At 49.8% G+C, this 17,835-nt stretch overlaps 1 protein-coding gene across 1 annotated transcript in view; it reads right to left on the reverse strand.

Annotated features, from left to right (window-relative positions):
- Positions 1-434: 434 nt before the first annotated feature.
- LRRC38 (leucine rich repeat containing 38) overlaps positions 435-17,835 on the reverse strand; it is a 37,228-nt gene continuing 19,827 nt past the window's right edge. Inside the window, exon 2 of the mRNA XM_045475696.1 lies at positions 435-1,941. Coding sequence (XP_045331652.1) covers positions 1,685-1,941 — 257 coding nt within the window. The 3' untranslated portion in view covers positions 435-1,684. The remainder of the gene's footprint in view (positions 1,942-17,835) is intronic.

Genomic DNA, 17,835 nt, shown 5'->3' on the forward strand with positions numbered 1-17,835 from the left:
TGTCGCAGGACCTCATTTCTTTCTTTCACGGTGCCTATCACCACCTTAATTACAGTTCTGTCTACCTGCTTGTTTCATGTGTCCCCCGCAAGAACAGAGGCCAAGAGAGGGGCGCCTGGGTGGCTCAGTCAGTTGAGCATCCAACTCTCGGTTTTGGCTCAGGTCGTGATCTGGCAGTTTGCAGGATCGAGCCCTGAATCGGGCTCTGCCCTGAGAGCACAGAGCCTACTTGGGATTCTCTCTCTCCCTCTCTCTCTGCCCCTCCTCATCTCTCTCTCTCAAAATAAATAAATGAACTTAAAAACAAAGAGGCCAAGCGAGCAGGGGCCCTGTCTTCTTATTCAGCACACACCCACGCTGCCCAGACCAGTGCCTGGCCCTTAGCAAGCGACAGTGGGTCTTTGTGGAGGCAGAGATGGGAGGGAGCAATGGAGGAAGAGCACATAAGGAATATATTAGGAGAAACAGTGGAGAGGTGGTTCCCAGAAACACCCAGGGCTTCTCTCAGGCTCCCTCAAAGTCTCAGTCCCCAGCAGAGTCCAATGTTGCTGACACCGTCGCCCTACATTAACCCGCCAGGCACATGACGTGGCTTCATATTATCTCTGAACCCAGCGCTGTCTTCCACATCCAGGAAAACACTGCCTGTCACAAACTCTGCTCCAAGGAAATGTAACACACACCCTAAGGCCACTGATGGAGGTTTCTCAGAGGCCAAATCTCTGGGGGTTTTTTTTTTTTGTTTGTTTGTTTTGTTTTTTTAGCATTTTCTTGGTCCAGCACAACCTGCTTTTTGGAATCCTGGCCTCGGGGGAAAGTTTACCACAAGTTCTGGAGGTGACAAGTCTGGACCCGTGCCAGCACAGAGACCCGCCAGGCATTAGCTGGCTGAGGAGGGATTCCAGTGGTGGGGGGGCTGGGGAAGGGGCCAGGGAAGGGAGACAAGTGGCTGTGTTTCAGGGGAAGGAGTGATGGGGCACAGAGGCCATGGAGACTGTATACAAGACGGACCCTTCTTCCTCTACAAGTTGCTTCCTCTCAGGCTGAGGACAGGGTGAGAGCTCTGTCAGGAAAAGCCTTCCTCACCTGCTCACCAAATTACAGCGACAAACACCCTTTGGCCAGATCTTAGCTTTTCCCTCGGTGCCACTTTAGCCAAATGGGGATCTGTCCTGTGGACCTCTAGAGGCTGCCGAAGCCCTGTACGGCAGAAGTCCACTCCAGGGACAGGGCCCTGGACGTGAGTCCCTGTCTGAGCGGCTGCATCCCGGGACGAAGAGGCTGCTGCTCAGTGTCCCAAGCCAGGCCAGAGAACAGATGCACAAGCCAGCTCGGTGGTCAGAGCTGCAAGCGTCTGCTCCCCCCGGCTTGGGGTTCAGGGTCAGCGGGGAAGCCTCTCTCTACCCCATTCTCGAACCTCAAGCCAAGAGGCAGGTCCCTCCAGAATCCTTCCTGGGCTCGTCCACCCCTAAGGTCTTAAACTCTGAGATGGGAGGTCCCAGCGGGCACCCGGGGTGTGTGGCCATGTGCGCGGCCAGGTGCACGGCCAGGTGCACGGCCGGGGGCAGGTGCTGCTCTGGGCACCGTGGGTTGACTGCTTCCCACTTCCAGCTTCCCCTCTTCCCGCTAGGCTCGGAGGGGAGCCCCGCCTGGGCTCTGGCAATCCAGGAAGGGAGGGGGCGGCTCAGTCGTCCTCATCCTCGTCCTCCTCGTCTTCGGTGTCCTTGTTGGGGGCACATCTCTGGAAGCACTGCACCACGGTGGCCAGGAAGAAGCTGGAGATGATGGCAGCGATGGACACCGCCACGCCCGAGAAGATGATGATGAACAGGTCTGTGAGCGACAGGCTGAACCTACACTCGCTGAAGCTGGCCTCGGACAGCTCGTGCAGGAATATCCTCCTGTTCCCCAGGGGCAGAGAGCACTGGATTTCCTCACGGCCTGTGAAAGAGGCAGGGGGAGGGGTGAGAGAGAGGTCTGCAGGGTTGCCTAGAAGTTGGCAAGGCGAGTGCTTACTGAGTGCAGGAGTGTTCCCCCAGAACGGAAGAGGGGAGGGGATTGATTGTATAAGCTTTTTTTTTTGTTTTTTAAAGTCCCAGAGTAACCACCATGAGAAAATCCGAACGCCTTGGTCTCCCCTGCTCTGCTCTTAAGGTGTGGAACTCTAGGCTTTGAACCACTCAGATGGTGATAGACGGGGAGATTCAAGGTCAGGGCCTCTGTAGACCTTCATCCAGACCTGGGTACTATGTGGCCTTGGGGGTGGCGGGTGGTGGAGGGGCCAGTGCAGGGGGAGGGGAAGGGGGGGTGACAGTGCCCATCCATACAATACGTTCCAGTGGGCAACGTCACTGCCCCAATCTTCTCCGTCATTGTCCTCAGGGCACAAACAGGGTTAGCACAGCACTACCCTAGAAGGGTTTTCCTGCGACAGGAGTGGGGAAAATAGGCTATATGTAAAGGAGGCCTTCAAACAGCAGGTACTAAAGCTTCTGCGAAGCCTCCGTGTTTTTCACAACCACCTGAAGAGTGCTTTAAGATGTGAGTTCCCCCGGGGAGTTTGAGAGCTTCCCGGACATCCACTCCAGCTGTGCCCAGAGGAGCCCTTGTTAACCTCTGTGTTATATATTGAGGGTCCCCTTAAGATTTCACTGGAAGAGTGTTTGGCTCATTTAAAAAGGAGTTTCATACCCTCCAGTCCAGAAAAACAAGGCATCTGAGTACGTGTGAGAAAGTGCTTTAAAACAATAACCATGAATGGGGCGCCTGGGTGGCTCAGTCAGTTAAGCGTCCGACTTTGGATTTCAGCTTAGGTCATGATCCCAGGGATCAAGCCCCACGTCAGGCTCTGTGCTGAGCATGGAACCTGCTTAAGATTCTCTCTCTCTCTCTCTCTCTCTCTCTCTCTCTCTCCCTCTGCCCATCTCCCTCACTCGCATGCCTTCTCTCTCTCTCTCAAATAAATTAATTAAAAAAACACAATAACCAAAAATGCTAACTAGAACTTACCATGGGCCAGACGCTGTTCTAAGCACTTCACATACAATAAGAATCCTCATCATGCCATCAGGGGAAGAGGGAGAGACAGCTATGAGGATTGCAGGTGGGTGAATTCTACACCCTCTGTTGACTCAGTAAGCCCAAAGGAAAACTTGCCCAAGGCATGATAATCTGAGCACCATAAGGATGGGTCTCCAGATACTCGTTTATTCATTCAACCCACATTTATTGAGCATTTTATCCTGTGCCAAGGGATTGGTGATAAACAAGGCCCCCCCCCCCAAAAAAAGGCCCCTACACTCAAAGAGTATCAATTCTAGAAGACAGACACTCATGCATGCATTCAACAAACATTTATTCACTATCTACTATATACTTGGCCCTGGGGATACAGCAGTGGACAAAACCTAATGCAGCTTAGGTTTAGACAGTTAGTGAGTAGATCAAGAAACACATAAATGTTAAGATGACACACTAGCATGAAAGGATGAGTGTCTGGGACAGAGGACCGTCTTTAGATGGGTGTTCACAGGGTACTATTTTAGTGAAGATCTAAAGAATGAGATGGAACCAGTCATGAAAGACCAGTCTAGGCAGAGGAGACAGGAAGTTGGCAAAGGGTTTGGTGTTTGGGGAACACCACGTAGCCAGGGGCAGAAGAGTGAGCAAAGGGGCATTTAGTATGAGCTGAGGTGGGAGAGGTGAGCACAGCTGGAGATGAAGCCCCCAGCTTACCAGGGTCTCCAAATGAGTATCACGAACAGAGGTCCCACCTCTACCACCAACCTGGACCGAACTGTATCCCCCTGAAATTTATGTTGAAGACCTAACCCTCAATGTGTCTGTAATTAGAGATAATAATGGGAGATAATTCAGGTTAAATGAGATCAGAAGGGCGTGGCCCTAATCTCATAGGACTGGTGTCCTCATAAGAAGGGGAAGAGACAGGGGGCGCGTGGGTGGCTCAGTCAGTTAAGTGTCCGACTTCAGCTCAGGTCATGATCTCACAGTACATGAGTTCAAGCTCCACATTGGGCTCTGTGCTTCAGATTCTGTGTCTCCCTCTCTCTCTGCCCCTCCATTGCTTGTGCTCTGTTTCTCTCTCTCAAAAATAAATAAACATTAAAAATTTTAAAGAAAAAGAGAAGAGGAAGAGGCATGGGTCACCTGGGTGGCTCAGTCAGTTGAATGTTCAACTCTTGATTTTGGCTCAGGTCATGATCTCAAGGTTGTGGAATCAAGCCCCACATCAGGCTCTGCACTGAGTGTGGAGCCTGCTTAAGATTCTCTCTTTCTCCCTCTGCCCCCACTCCCATGCTTGTGCATGTGTGCTCTCTCTCTAAAATAAATACTTTTTACAAATTAAAAAAAAAGTAGAGGAAGAGATCTCCCTCTCTCACAGATCTCACTCACTCTCTCTCTCTGCATGTGCACGGAGGTAAGGCCATGTGAGAACTCTGCAAAAAGGTGGCCATCTACATGTCAGGAAGAGAGGCTTCACCAGAAACTGACCATGCCAGCACCTTGATCTGGGACTTCCAGACTCCAGAACTGTGAGAAAATACATTTCTGTCATTTAAGTCACCCAGTCTGGGGTATTCTCTTGTGGCAGCCCTAGACAACTACTACAAACTCTCACTGGGCATGAACAAAAGATAAAGACTCGTGTGAGTAGTCAGCCAGCAAAGACTGTTTGTTACCAAGTGTAATCTACACATCCTGACTGATACACAATATGAACTATATACAAAGTCGAGTTACTACCATGATTTCACAAACTTCAGGTACAAGAAAATGCTTAATATTAAAATTCATAAAGAGATCAGATCATCTGCTGCTGATCTGGAAGAGGGGAGAAAAATAAAGCAGTAGAAACTAGGACTCATACCGCACTTACTACGTGCAAACACTCTTCTAACTGCTACGTACATACTGACTTCTAATTCTTGCAACAACTTCATGAGGTAGGTGGTACCACTATGCCTGTTCTATGGATGAAAAAAACTGAAGCATCAAGAGTTTTCACAGCTTGCTTTTAGCAACACACCTTCCCGGAAATGTGAGGACACCACTGCAGTGAGGACGCTGCAGGACACTTACCTTTGGCTTCCTTTCAACTTTCAGGAAAACCTTCAACTCCTTTCTTTTTCAGTGCCTCCAGGTTTCAGAAAGCTGGCCCTCAACCCATCTCCCGAATTATCTGAAAGTCAGAACGATCTCTTCACATCTCACTAATTAACTGGCTTCTGTACTGCAAAGAGCAGCTTGCTAATTGCACGGCAACCCAGTGACCACCCTTTGGGTCTTTATTTGCATATCTTTCCTTCCCCAGCTCAGAAACAGAGGCTTCCTCCCTCCTTGGGTCTTGGCCCACCTTTTCTGTAATGTACAGCCAACCCACTGGGGCTGATGCTCTCCTCCCCATGGGAGCCGTTGCCTGGCAACCAGCCTTACAGCACCTCCTCTCCCTGATTCAATGCCGACCTTATATCCCCAAGGGATTAGCTGGACAAAACTCTGTGTCTTTCTCCAGGTATGCTTGACTAGTTTTTGACTTTCTTTTTCTGAAAGAAGCCAAAGTGGTTTTTTTTTTTAACATATGAAATTTATTGTCAAATTGGTTTCCATACAACACCCAGTGCTCATCCCAAAAGGTGCCCTCCTCAATACCCATCACCCACCCACCCGCCCCTCCCTCCCACCCCCCATCAACCCTCAGTTTGTTCTCAGTTTTTAAGAGTCTCTCATGCTTTGGCAGAAGCCAAAGTTTTGTTTACTTCTTATGAGCATTTTAAATGCATTTGAACAGAATAGGAGAACTTGAAGACAGAATTATATTGGGGTTCCCTTGTAGACAGTTTTCTTCAATGGAAAAGTGGGAAAAATCCACTGACCTGCCTCTTCTAAACACCCCTTCCCCTGAGCCAAAGATGTTATGAACATAAACAAGGTAGACACGAATGGACTCCATGAAACACAGACAGTTTCTAACTCTAAGATAATACAGTAAAACCCTGGATTGCGAGTAACTTGTTCGAGTGTTCCGCAAGACGAGCAACATTCCTAGTAAATTTTAACCTCATAAACGAGCGATGTCTTGCAATACAAGTCGTATGGGACATGATCATCATGTCACATGATCACAACTGAACCAATGGTTCTTGAAATTCGTTTTGATATGCAAGTGCTTTGGATTACAAGCGTGTTTCCAGAACGAATTCTGCTCGCAAATCGAGGTTTTACCATATTTGTAATCTTCAAACCCGCAACGGGTCACTGTTATCTAGAGAAACTTTCCAGCAGTCCCTGTCTTCAATAAGCTGTATTCACTGGAAAACAACCACAACAGAACAATACCAGCCCACAGCACCTGCTGTTTAAGCCCAACCTTGGCCTGCCAAGACTCCTTGAGTCAATTCTGATTTCTACGATGTTTTTTGTGCCTTGAGATTAAGCTTGGCATTTTTACAAAGTGACCCTTTTAGAAAATGTCATCTCACATTTCTCTGCGGCTGGAAGAAACAGGCTTGTTTGCCAAACGTCACATGCAAACCCACCAGGGGTGAGGGACTCTGGAACCACAATTGATGGAGCTAGCGCGATAAGATACATTGTCTTCATGGATTTTCGTAGCTCAGGAAAGACAGAGGAATAAAAAAAGTCAGACAAAGAGCGTTAGCTGGGCAGACAAGGCCCAGGAGAGGGGGCAGGGCATTGCTGCCAGAGAGAGCATTCTGGAGATGCGTTCTAGGCAGGCTGCAGAACTCAGGAGTCAAGGTAATCTGATTTTGGGGGTCCCGTCCCCTCTTCTCCCCTGCAGGATCTTACTCTAGAGCAGAGCTTCTCACCTTTGACACTATTTATATGTTGCATCAGATCATTGTTGTTGGGGGGCACCTGGGTGGCTCCGTCGGTTAAGCGTCGGACTTCGGCCTAGGTCACGATCTTGTGGTTTGTGAGTTCGAGCCCCGCAATGCTCCATGCTGACAGCTCAGAGCCTGGAGGCCTGTTTCAGATTCCGTGCCTCCCTGTCTCTCTGCCCCTCCCCTGCTCATGCTCTGTCTCTGTCTCTTTCTCTCAAAAAGAAACATTAAAAAATTAAAAAAATATATATATACATACACTTGTTGCAGGAGAGCTATTCCACATGGTACAGAACCATGTGAGCACTCCTGCCCTCTACCCACTAGATGCTGGTAGCACCCCACCCAGGATGACAATCACAAATGTCTGCCAACAGTGCCACATGTCCCCTGGTTGGGGGGACTAAAGTCCCTCTGGTTGAGAACTTCAGGTGGAAGTGCCTGGAAAAGTAAGTTACCTTCTAAGGCAGGGCTATTATTCATTGCTGAGCTTAGTTATTAAATGGCTTTCTTTGATTTGGGCATGAAACAAAACAAGCGAAGCTTTATGCTAGAGGCTGTGAAGCACACACCAAAAAAGAAGAAGAAGAAGGAGAAGAAGAAGAAGAAGAAGAAGAAGAAGAAGAAGAAGAAAGAAAGGAAAAGAGGAAGGAAGGAAAGGAGGGAAGGTGGGAGGGAAAGAAGGAAGAAGACAAAGACACAGTTCAGGCCTCAAGGACTTTAGGTCTAACAGGAGGGTCACCAGGACAGGGTGAGTGGAAAGGCGGGTGGGCATGGGCACGTGAGGGAAGGGAAGGAGTCGCTGGGATGTCCCTACTTGATTTGGAATGTTCTCCCTCCTTTCCTGACCCGCATCTCTTCAGCTGACTGAGTTAAGAACAGCAAATAAAAGCCAGCACAGATATAGCACTTTGAGTATGCTAGATGCTGCAACTGGGGTTTTACACCTGTCAGCTTGGTTAATCCTCATGCCAACCCAATGAGCGACCTACTGTAATTATCCTCATTTTACAGATGATGAAACTGAGGCACAGAGACATCAAGTGACTTGCCCAAGGCCACACAGCCAGGGAACGACAGAGCTGAGAGTGACCCCAGCCAGTCTGGCTCAAGTCCACACTCTGACCACTACCCTGCCACACCCACTCTCCCGGGGCTGCACAGCCCCACCCAGCAACTCAGAACAAGGTCCCTTTGGGCAGGTTGTCTCTTAAAGAGACTCTCTAGAACTCTCCAGCAACCCTCCTGTTCCCACGCCCTGACCTAGACAGACTGGAGAAGTCTCCCTTGTCAGGAGATGGGTTCTGAAATGCAGACGTGGAGGGACAGCCTCTAGTGAGTCTTAGAACAGACCCCCGGCTCATGGTCATGAGCATGAAATAAAGGGATATCTGAAAAGCTCTTAACATGGTGCTTGGCCACGATCTGTGCTTGAAAAAAAGTGTTAGTTTTGTTCAGATTTTCAAGGTTTCAAATTGTGCCCACACCTGACTCCAGATATCTGAGGAGGGTGCTTGCACTAGTCAGGGTTCTCCAGAGACAGTTAATAGGGTGTGTGTGTGTGTGTGTGTGTGTGTGTAAAGGGATTTATTATAAGGAACTGGCCCCCATGATTACGGAAGGTGACAAATTCCCAAATCCACAGCCAGGAAGCTGGAGACCCAGGAGAACCGAGGGTGTACTTCTAGTCTGAATACTGGCTCAACATTCAGGAAGAGACGATGTTTCAGTTCAAGTCAGAAGGCAAGAAAGAAAGAACTGATGCCCCAGCTTGAGGCCATCAGGCAGGAGGAGCTCCCCCTTATTCACAGGAGGGGAGGGCCAGTGGTTTTGTTCTAATCAACTGATTAGATGAGGCCCACCCGCCTTGGGGAGGACCCTCTGCTGTACCCACTTTCCTGGTTCAAATGTTCATTTCATCCAAAAACATGCTCCTGGGCACACCCAGTAATGTCTGCCCAAATATCTGGGCCCATCACAGTGCTCTCTGTGCTTTTCCTCAGCAACAAGAGAGAAGACACTTTTCTCATCATATTAGTCTGAGGTGGAAATTAAAACGAAATTGTCTTCTGTCCTCTACTTGCTTGGAATAGCTGCCAAGAGGTGGAAACGGCTCGGGGTTTAGCAGTGAGGAGAACGGACGATCTGCACGCCCAGAATCATTCTCCGTCTACAGAGGGGGTGGCGGCTTCTCCTCCTTCATCTTCGCTCCAACCTTCTCCTCCTCCTCCTCCCTCTCTCCTCCTCCTTCTTCCTCTTTGCACTTTTCATTGTGGCCAACTCGACACGACACAAAGCTTACCATTTTGTTTATAAGTACACAATTCAGTGCCATTACGTATACCCACGATGTTGTACAATCATCACTACTCTGTTTCCAGAACTTTCTCATCCCCCAAACTCCGTGTCCAAGAAACAATAACTCTCCCCTTCCCCCTATCTCCCTCATCCTACTCTCTGTCTCTATGAACTTGCCTACTGATATACACGAAATCATAACGATATTTGTCCTTGTGTGACTGGCTTCTTTCACCAAACATAAGGTTTTTAAGGTCCCTCCATGTGGTAGCACGTATCAGAATTTCCTTATTTTTTAAGCGGAATGGTCTTCCATTGCAAGGATACACCACACTTGTTTGTCCATCCATCTGTTGATGGACACTGGGTTGTTTCCACCTTGTGGCTACTGTAAATACTTCTGCTGTGAACATCGGCATATAAAAAGCTGTTGGGAGTCTCTGCTCTGTTCTTTGGGATATATACTCAGAAGTAGAATGGCTCGATCATATGGTGATTCTATGTTTAACTCTTCAGGAACCACCATGCTGTGTTCCACAATGGTGGCATTATGTTACATTCCCACCAGCGGTGCACGGAGGTTCCCATTTCTCCACGTCCTTGCCCACACTTGTTATGTGACATTAAAATAATAATAATGGCCATCCTAGTGGGTGTAAAGTCTTATCTCATTTTTTGTGGGTGTGATTGTGTTCTGCATTCCTCTAACGACTAGTGACATTGAGCATCCTTTCAGGTACTTATTGGGTTGCTCCTTCTTTTTAAATGAAGGCCATAGTCTCCTAAAGAGACTCTATGTGATATTTCATCAGGGATTAGCAGCCATAGTGCAAAGGGCTAGTCCCAAGGGAGTCAACACTGAGTGGAGGGTAGGGCTGGGAGAGCCCAGGGGAGACCCACTGGGCCGATTTCTGAAAAGAGAAAATATGCATAACCTCCCATTCAGTATAATTCACCTACACCTTCCTGAGCTCTCACCCATGCCCTCAATCGGAAGGACATGTGTGCCCGTGTGGGGGTATCATGTGTTGGGCACCTACTGTGTGATACAGAGCATACCCCTTAACACACGTCATTCATCGCTAACTTCCCTCTGGGAGGTGAGCGGGAATATGCCCAGGCCATAGCCGAGGAAACGGGGCTCAGAAATCGTCGGCAATTCTCCTATTAACTGATGGAGCCAGAATTCGAGCTACACTCGGTCTTATTCCGAAGCCCGTGTTTTTTTCCGTCTGCCTACATTGTCTGTAGTCCTGAAGAAAGTGAGTTCCCGGGCCCCAGGACATTAATAATCCAACAAAGGAACCAGAACTAAAAAAAACACGAAGCCACCGGAAAGGAAGATAATATACAGTTGGAGAATCTGCAGGGCTTCACAAATTGAAGAATGAAGAGACAGGGTGTCTGGAAGGTCTGTGTGTTCTCATCAATATTTACGGAACGAGCGAATACCTTTGAGTTTGAGGGATTATTAGAGCGGAACGCGAAAGGCCTTGCACACAAGAGGCGCGGGTGGAATCTGGAAGTGTGGGTGGGTGTTAGATGCACCTCAGGACGAGGATGGAGGTATCTTCCCAAAGGACTGTCTCTTGGCGGACGTCGGGCTGTGTGTGCAGTCACCGCAGACTCACTGCCAGGAATTGAGAATTTGGATCAAGAGATTAAAAATGGCAGCCTATGAAGGGCGCCTGGGTGGCTCAGTCAGTTAACCATCTGACTGACGGCTCAGGTCATGATCTCACAGTCCGTGAGTTCAAGCCCTGCGTCGGGCTCTGTGCTGACAGCCAGAGTCTGGAACCTGCTTCGGCTTCTGTGTCTCCTTCTCTCTCTGCCCCTCTCCTGCTCATGCTCTGTCTCTCTCAAAAAATAAATAAACATTACAAAAAAAATTTTTTTAATGGCAACCATGAGCCCCATTCAGGCTGCATTTTTTTTTTCTTGTCAATGCAATGGTGGTGGTTTTTTAAGAAGCTAAAAAAAAAGGGGGGCTCCTGGGGGGCTCCGTCGGTGAAGCGTCTGACTTCAGCTCAGGTCACGATCTCGCGGTCCATGAGTTCGAGCCCCGCGTCGGGCTCTGGGCTGATGGCTCAGAGCCTGGAGCCTGCTTCCGATTCTGTGTCTCCCTCTCTCTCGGCCCCTCCCCTGTTCATGCTCTGTCTCTCTCTGTCTCAAAAACAAATAAACGTTAAAAAGAAAAATGTTAAAAAAAAAAAAGAATCTAAAAAAAACCAAAACACCACAATTTAAATCAGGAGACCAAGTGGCATAGTCATATGGACACAACTGTCAGGCTGCCATAATGAGACAGGACACATGCTGTGAGCCTCTTCACTCATTCGTGTCACCCGGCTGGTCCCCGTGCAAGCATCTGAGTGCCCCCGGGGTAGTGGGCTTCTGTCCCATGTCCCATGTCCCAGAGGTGGCCCTGGAGTGAAAGGCATGACCAGAGGTTGAGGCAAAGACCGTGTGCCCATGACAAAGATCTCTTGAGAGCCTATGGTCCAGAGCTGTGGTGCTCAGGCTTTTGCATTTTATATGCTGGTAAAAAGAAAAAATAATAAGAAACGGAGAGACTGACATAGGACGGCAGCTTATAATTCTGCCCTGTGAGGTCATGAAAAACACACTATCATCATCAACAACATCGTCGTTGTCATCATTTTATTTTATTTTTTATTTTTAACGTTTATTTATTTTTGACAGAAAGAGAGACAGAGTACGAGCAGGGGAGGGGCAGAGAGAGGAAGACACAGAATCCGAAGCAGGCTCCAGGCTCCGAGCTGTCAGCACAGGGCCCGATGCAGGGCTCGAACTCATGGACCGCGAGATCATGACCCGAGCTGAAGTCGGACGCTTAACTGACCGAGCCACCCAGGCGCCCCTACATCAACATTTTATAAGAGAAACCTTTGTACGCCATTGAAGTTAGGAAAGGCGGGATAAAAGGAAACAGCAGTAAATACGTTGAGCCTTAAGAACAACTCACCGCAACGCCCTCATTGTTCTCATTTTGCGAAGGGTCTGTGCGTGCCTGGACATGTGACCACGGTTCCAGGGCCGCCTTTGGGAAGCACCATCTACCACGCTCCAGGGCCATATTCCACACTCTCCATTTCTCCTGGACAAGTGCTGGGCGATCGCTTCCTTATTCTTCGAGAGCAGAGGTCCGCAAACCACAGCCCAGGGCCACACCCCCATTCTTCCGCCCCTCCCATATGTGTTTGTGAGTAAAGTCGTATTGGAGCACAGCCAGGCCCACAGGTTTACACATCATCCAGGGCGGCTTTGCACTACAATGGCAAATCTGAGGACTTACAAACAAGAGACCGTATGTCTCGCGAGGCCTAAAATATTTACCATCTGGCCCTTTCAGGGGAGGTTTGCCAGTTCCTGTTCAAAACTCAGTGCAGGAAACGCCTCCTGTGGGAAGCCTGCCGTGAATGCTACCTGTGTTCCCCCTTCCCCTCTCCTCCCTGCCCGCCCCCATGTCTCCTCCACGGGGTAGGGGGGCTGTGCTTACCATGTCTGCACCCACAGCTCCCAGCTTCGAGCTGGCACACAATATACGAATGTCACAAAAACCAAGAAAATCCAGAACAGGTCAGAAATGTCTAGGTAGGGGCGCCTGGGTGGCGCAGTCGGTTAAGCGCCCGACTTCAGCCAGGTCACGATCTCGCGGTCCGTGAGTTCGAGCCCCGCGTCGGGCTCTGGGCTGATGGCTCAGAGCCTGGAGCCTGTTTCCGATTCTGTGTCTCCCTCTCTCTCTGCCCCTCCCCCGTTCATGCTCTGTCTCTCTCTGTCCCAAAAATAAATAAAAGTTGAAAAAAAAAAAAAAAAAAGAAAAAGAAATGTCTAGGTGGGAAGGATCCTAGCGTGTGATGCCTGGCCAGGGTCCTGAAAGGTGGGCTGCGGGTCGGTAAAGGAGGACTGGTCTCTCAAGAAAGCCAATCAGGAGCCACTCACTTGTTAGTGACAAGGCCACAGAGCTATCCGTCAAATATGGGGTTTGTTTGGTGGACAAAATCTCTCAAAGCTGGGCTCTGGAAACATTAACCCACCAGGTTCTTAGTGGCAAAACTGTTGGGAGCTACCAGTTTTTATGACTCCTCGACCTTCTTCAATGACATGCATCCCAGATGTGAACTCTTCCTACTCATTACAGGTAGTTAGCTGTGTAACAGATACTACCTCTGCAAGAACACCCGTGACAGCTGATGGGCTCAGCAGATAACACCCTTCCCGCCCTGAGTCTAGAACTGCGTGGATGACGTGGGATCCCGAGGAAGGAGACTAGACAATCGGTCTCGTTACTGCAGGGGCCTCGGAGCTGCCCTGATGTTTTTGCTCTACAGGCTGCCCCAATCCTCCCTTCAGCAGCCCCGAAGTGTCTTTTGCAGAAAAGCGCACATCCCATCATTCTTCTGCTCGACACATTTCCCTCCCAAGCCTCTTCATTTGTCTCAAAGTGAAAGCCACGATCCTTACTGCCACACCCCCAAACTTCTCACTGCACCTTGCCTGCCATCCCTCAAATACCCCAAGCACAGGTGACCTCAGGGCCTTTGCACCTGCTCCCTGCATCTGGCCCACACCTTCACTTTCTTTGGGCCTCTGCTCAGATGGCGCTTTATCAGAGATGCTCCCCCTACTCCACCCCTGCCATGATCATTCTCCAGACGCCCCCCAACGTGGCTTTAGCTTTCTCTATAGCACTCAGCACCGCGTGACCTATGACGTATGTATATACTTGTTTATTTTCTGCTTCCCTGCCCCTCCCCCACTCCAATGTCAGCTCTGTGAGGTCAGGCTTTTGGGTTTGTTCCCTCCTGGATTCCCAGTAACTAGAACTCTCAAAACATATTTTTGAATGAATATATGAATAGAGATAGGATTGGAGAATGTGGCTTAGCTCTACAGCCACGAAGAGTTTCCTAAACCATCTCCTGTGACAGACAGACCGTCCCACCTGATGTCCGATTGTGCTGGACAAGCACAGACCCTTCCCCTGCAGGACAAAAGTCCTTCTCCCCAAATTCAGCAGCAGATAATTCTCCGTTCCCTACGATGAAAGAGAAGCTGTGTTTCTCCCATGCTTCTCCCTCTCGAAGTCTGGAAATTCTCAGCACTCTTTGGGCACGGATGGCGTGGGAACAAAGAGCCCCCACAAATAGTGGGGGCAGATCAGCTAACCCCCTGGAGGAACCCCAATGCCTGGTGCTCTTCTAAGCACTCTGCACTGTCTACACTGCTTTAATCCACAAAACAAACTCTGGGGCAGCACTGTGACGACTGGTTCGCAGGTAAGGAGACAGAACAGTTGTGTTACCTGCTTAAGGTCATGCAGCTAAGAAACGGTAGAGCCAGGATTTGGCATCAGGCAGTCTGACTCCAGGGTCTGTTCGGTTAGCTGTGACCCTCCCCCCGTTGCCTTCAAAATGCTCCCACAAAGTTCTTGCAGGGGATACTAAGCCCCAGTGGGTCATGTAATTACGCCAAGGCTGCTCGGTAAAAGTGCAAACCCAATTTGGAATCCATGCCACCTCCAGAGGCGGCCCCAGCCCAGGGTTCTCAGTGGAAAGAACATACAAGGTCACGCTCAAGGATCTGGGTGCTGTATTTGTCTCCTAGGGCTGCCCTGACGACTTACCACAAACTGGGTGGCTTTTTTTTTTTTTTTTTAAGTTTATCCATTCATTCTGAGAAAGAAAGCATGGAGAGAAGGGGCAGAGAGACAGAATCCCAAGCAGGCTCTGAGCCGTCAGCACAGAGCCTGCTGTGGGGCTTGAACTCATGAACCGGGAGATCATGACCTGAGCTGAAACCAAGAGTTGGACACTTAACTGACTGAGCCGTGCAGGTGCCCCCAGACTGGGTGTCTTCAAACAAGTTTACTCCCTCACAGCTCTGGAGGCCAGAGTCTGTAAATGAAGCCACAAGGCCAGGCTCCCTCTGAAGGCACAAGGGGAGAAGAGGTCCTGGCCTTCTCTGGTTCTGCTGGCTCCAGAACTTCCCTGCTTTACGATGGCATCGCTCCACCTTCTGCCTCTGTCTGTCAAACCTCCCTCTCATAAAAACACACCTGGCGGGGGGTGCCTGGCTCAGTCGGTTAAGCATCTGACGTCGGCTCAGGTCACAATCATAGTTCATGAGTTCGAGCCCCGCGTCGGGCTCTGTGCTGACGGCTCGGAGCCTGGACCCTGCTTCGGATTCTGTGTCTTCCTCTCTCTCTGCCCCTCCCCTGCTCCCGCACACATGTTCTCTCTCACTCGCTCTCAAAAAAAATGAATAAACGTTAAAAAAAATAAAAAAAGAAACACCTGTCATTGGATTTTAGGGCCCATCCTAAATCCAGCATGATCTCGTCTTGAGATCCTTAACTACATTGGCCAAGACTCTTTCATCAAATAAGGTCCCATTCACAGGTTCCAGGCTTTAGGACTTGGACATATCTTTGGGGGGACACAATGCAACACACTCCAGATGTCTTATATGGGAGACAGTCCTCTCCTGCCCTTTGGCTTCTCCTCCTCTGTGTCTCCTTATTTGGAGGCTGCTCCCAGGTTTCATTCTGGGCAATCACCTCTCACCCCCCTGGGGGCTTCTTAAAATGCACTCTTTTCTGAGCTTGCTTCCCGGGCTTCCCTTCCATTGTGTGAACTCCCCGACATCCCTGCAGTGAGTCCCTTCCTTGCTTATGTCAGCCAGAGGTTGGCTTCTGCTGCTTACAGTCAAGAGGCCCCACAAGTGGACTGCACGAAAATGGAGTTCAAGGGTGAGCTAAACGCCCATGCTGTCAGCCTCTGTTTCCCCGGCTGTAAATCAGCTGGCTCTCCGCAGCTGTCCTACAAAAGCATGTGCTCCGTGGCCGCCGGGTCCTGAGGGGGTGGAGATGTTTCGATGCAGCTCCCGCCCCCTCCTGGGGAGACGACACAGCGGAAGGGCCCCGCTGATGGGAGGTTGAGCTCCTACCTCTGTCTTGCTAGGGGGTTCCCTCCCATCCACATCCACCGTCCGCCGAGACAAACTGGGGTCCAGCGCATTCCGGCCGAGGCCAGAAGGACCCCACCACTCCTTCCCTTTAGAAACATTTCTTCCTTCTCCACGGGGCGCACTCCAAAGGGACATGCCTCCTTCCTCGTGCAGGGTGGCCAGCGCCCCTCCCGCTGCTGCTCTGTCCCCTTGACTGATGACTTCTCCCAGCAGCTGACACCGGAGCTGGAGAGGGTGAAGAGCTGCCACTCTCCCAAAATAGATGGTGACACAGCGGATGATAGATTGAGATTAATCTCTTGCCCCTTGCCAACAAACAGGCCTGCGGCCAGAGGATCTCTTGGGGCCCTTCCCCTGATCCGGCCTCCCAGGAACTGCCTAATCCAGATCAGCGATAGGCTGTCCAAAGCACTTTTTGTCATCAAAAATATTTTTTTGTTTTCCCAACTCCACTCACGCAAAGCCCGTGTATACACTGAGAGAAGAGAAATAAACAAAAAGAAGCAAGATAAGAGGACCCATAAATACATGTTTAACACACTGGCTTATACCTTTCTAGATTTTTTCTGTGCGTATGTGTACATAAATCGTCCAAGTAGGAATCTACTCAGCCACTCTGTTGGATAAACATACTGGGAACCTCTTTCCATTCGACCAGTATAATTACCAAACATCATAAGTAACGGTTGCGGGCACTGTATTATGTAGACGAGTCATAATTTACTTACACAATCCTAGAACACTCTTCCAGAGTGACTTCTTCCTGGAAGCAATCTGCTATGGGCATCGATGTACACATTCTTAAGTATCTCCCCGCGATAACGTTCCCACAGGTTGAAGGCTGTCCGCTGAACTTGTGCCAGTGATGGGATTTTGTCACTTTTTCGTCTTGGCCAATCTCATAAGCCGTAACAGAGCACAATTATTGATTTAATTTACATTCCTCTGATTACTAGAAGAGCTAAATGTTGTATCACGTGCTCACTGACCATTTGGAGTGGCTCTTTTGTGAACTGCCTGCCCAGGACCTGTACTAAAAACTTCACGAGTCTTATCAAGGGGTGAGAAGGCCCTGGGGCCAAGGAGGGTTGGGGAGAGAGTGCAGCTAATTGTCTCCACCCAGCCCACTGCCAGAGCTCCAACTCCTAGGGAAGGGGCCTCCGCTCCCACCCTCCAGGAGGAAGGACCAACCCCTGGGCGTCCGTCCCACTGCGCTTGGCCAGCGCTCACCCTCCTATCACTTTCCTGTCCTGCACTCCGGAGTAAGAGGGATCAGTCTGGGCTGGCGAAATCCTGCCAGGCCCTGCCTGCCAGCCTCCCGGAACTCCAAACCCAAAGGATCAGGAGACAGAATCACCCTTGTGTTCTTTCACATGCTCAGCCAGACTTCCAGCCAGGGCTTCCTGATTTCACAGCAGCATAGAAGGTTAGATCCAAACGCATCTGTGAGTCTACCCCCACCCCACGTCTCCCCTTTATTTAACAGATGAGAGGTCCAATGAAGTTAGACACCCTAAGGTCACATGGAGGCTGGATGGAGCCCAGGTTCCCTAACTCCTAGTTTTGTGCTCTTTCCAAGCACCCAGCTCTTAATTTACTATGAGCACCCGAAGTTGTGGGTACCATGGCCCTTGCTGTAGGCTCTTGGTGTCGCAGAGGAAGACTTCTCAGCGAGGCCTCCCTG

Source organism: Leopardus geoffroyi, chromosome C1 (assembly GCF_018350155.1).
Source record: "Leopardus geoffroyi isolate Oge1 chromosome C1, O.geoffroyi_Oge1_pat1.0, whole genome shotgun sequence".
In the NCBI taxonomy this organism is placed as follows: Eukaryota; Metazoa; Chordata; class Mammalia; order Carnivora; family Felidae; genus Leopardus; species Leopardus geoffroyi.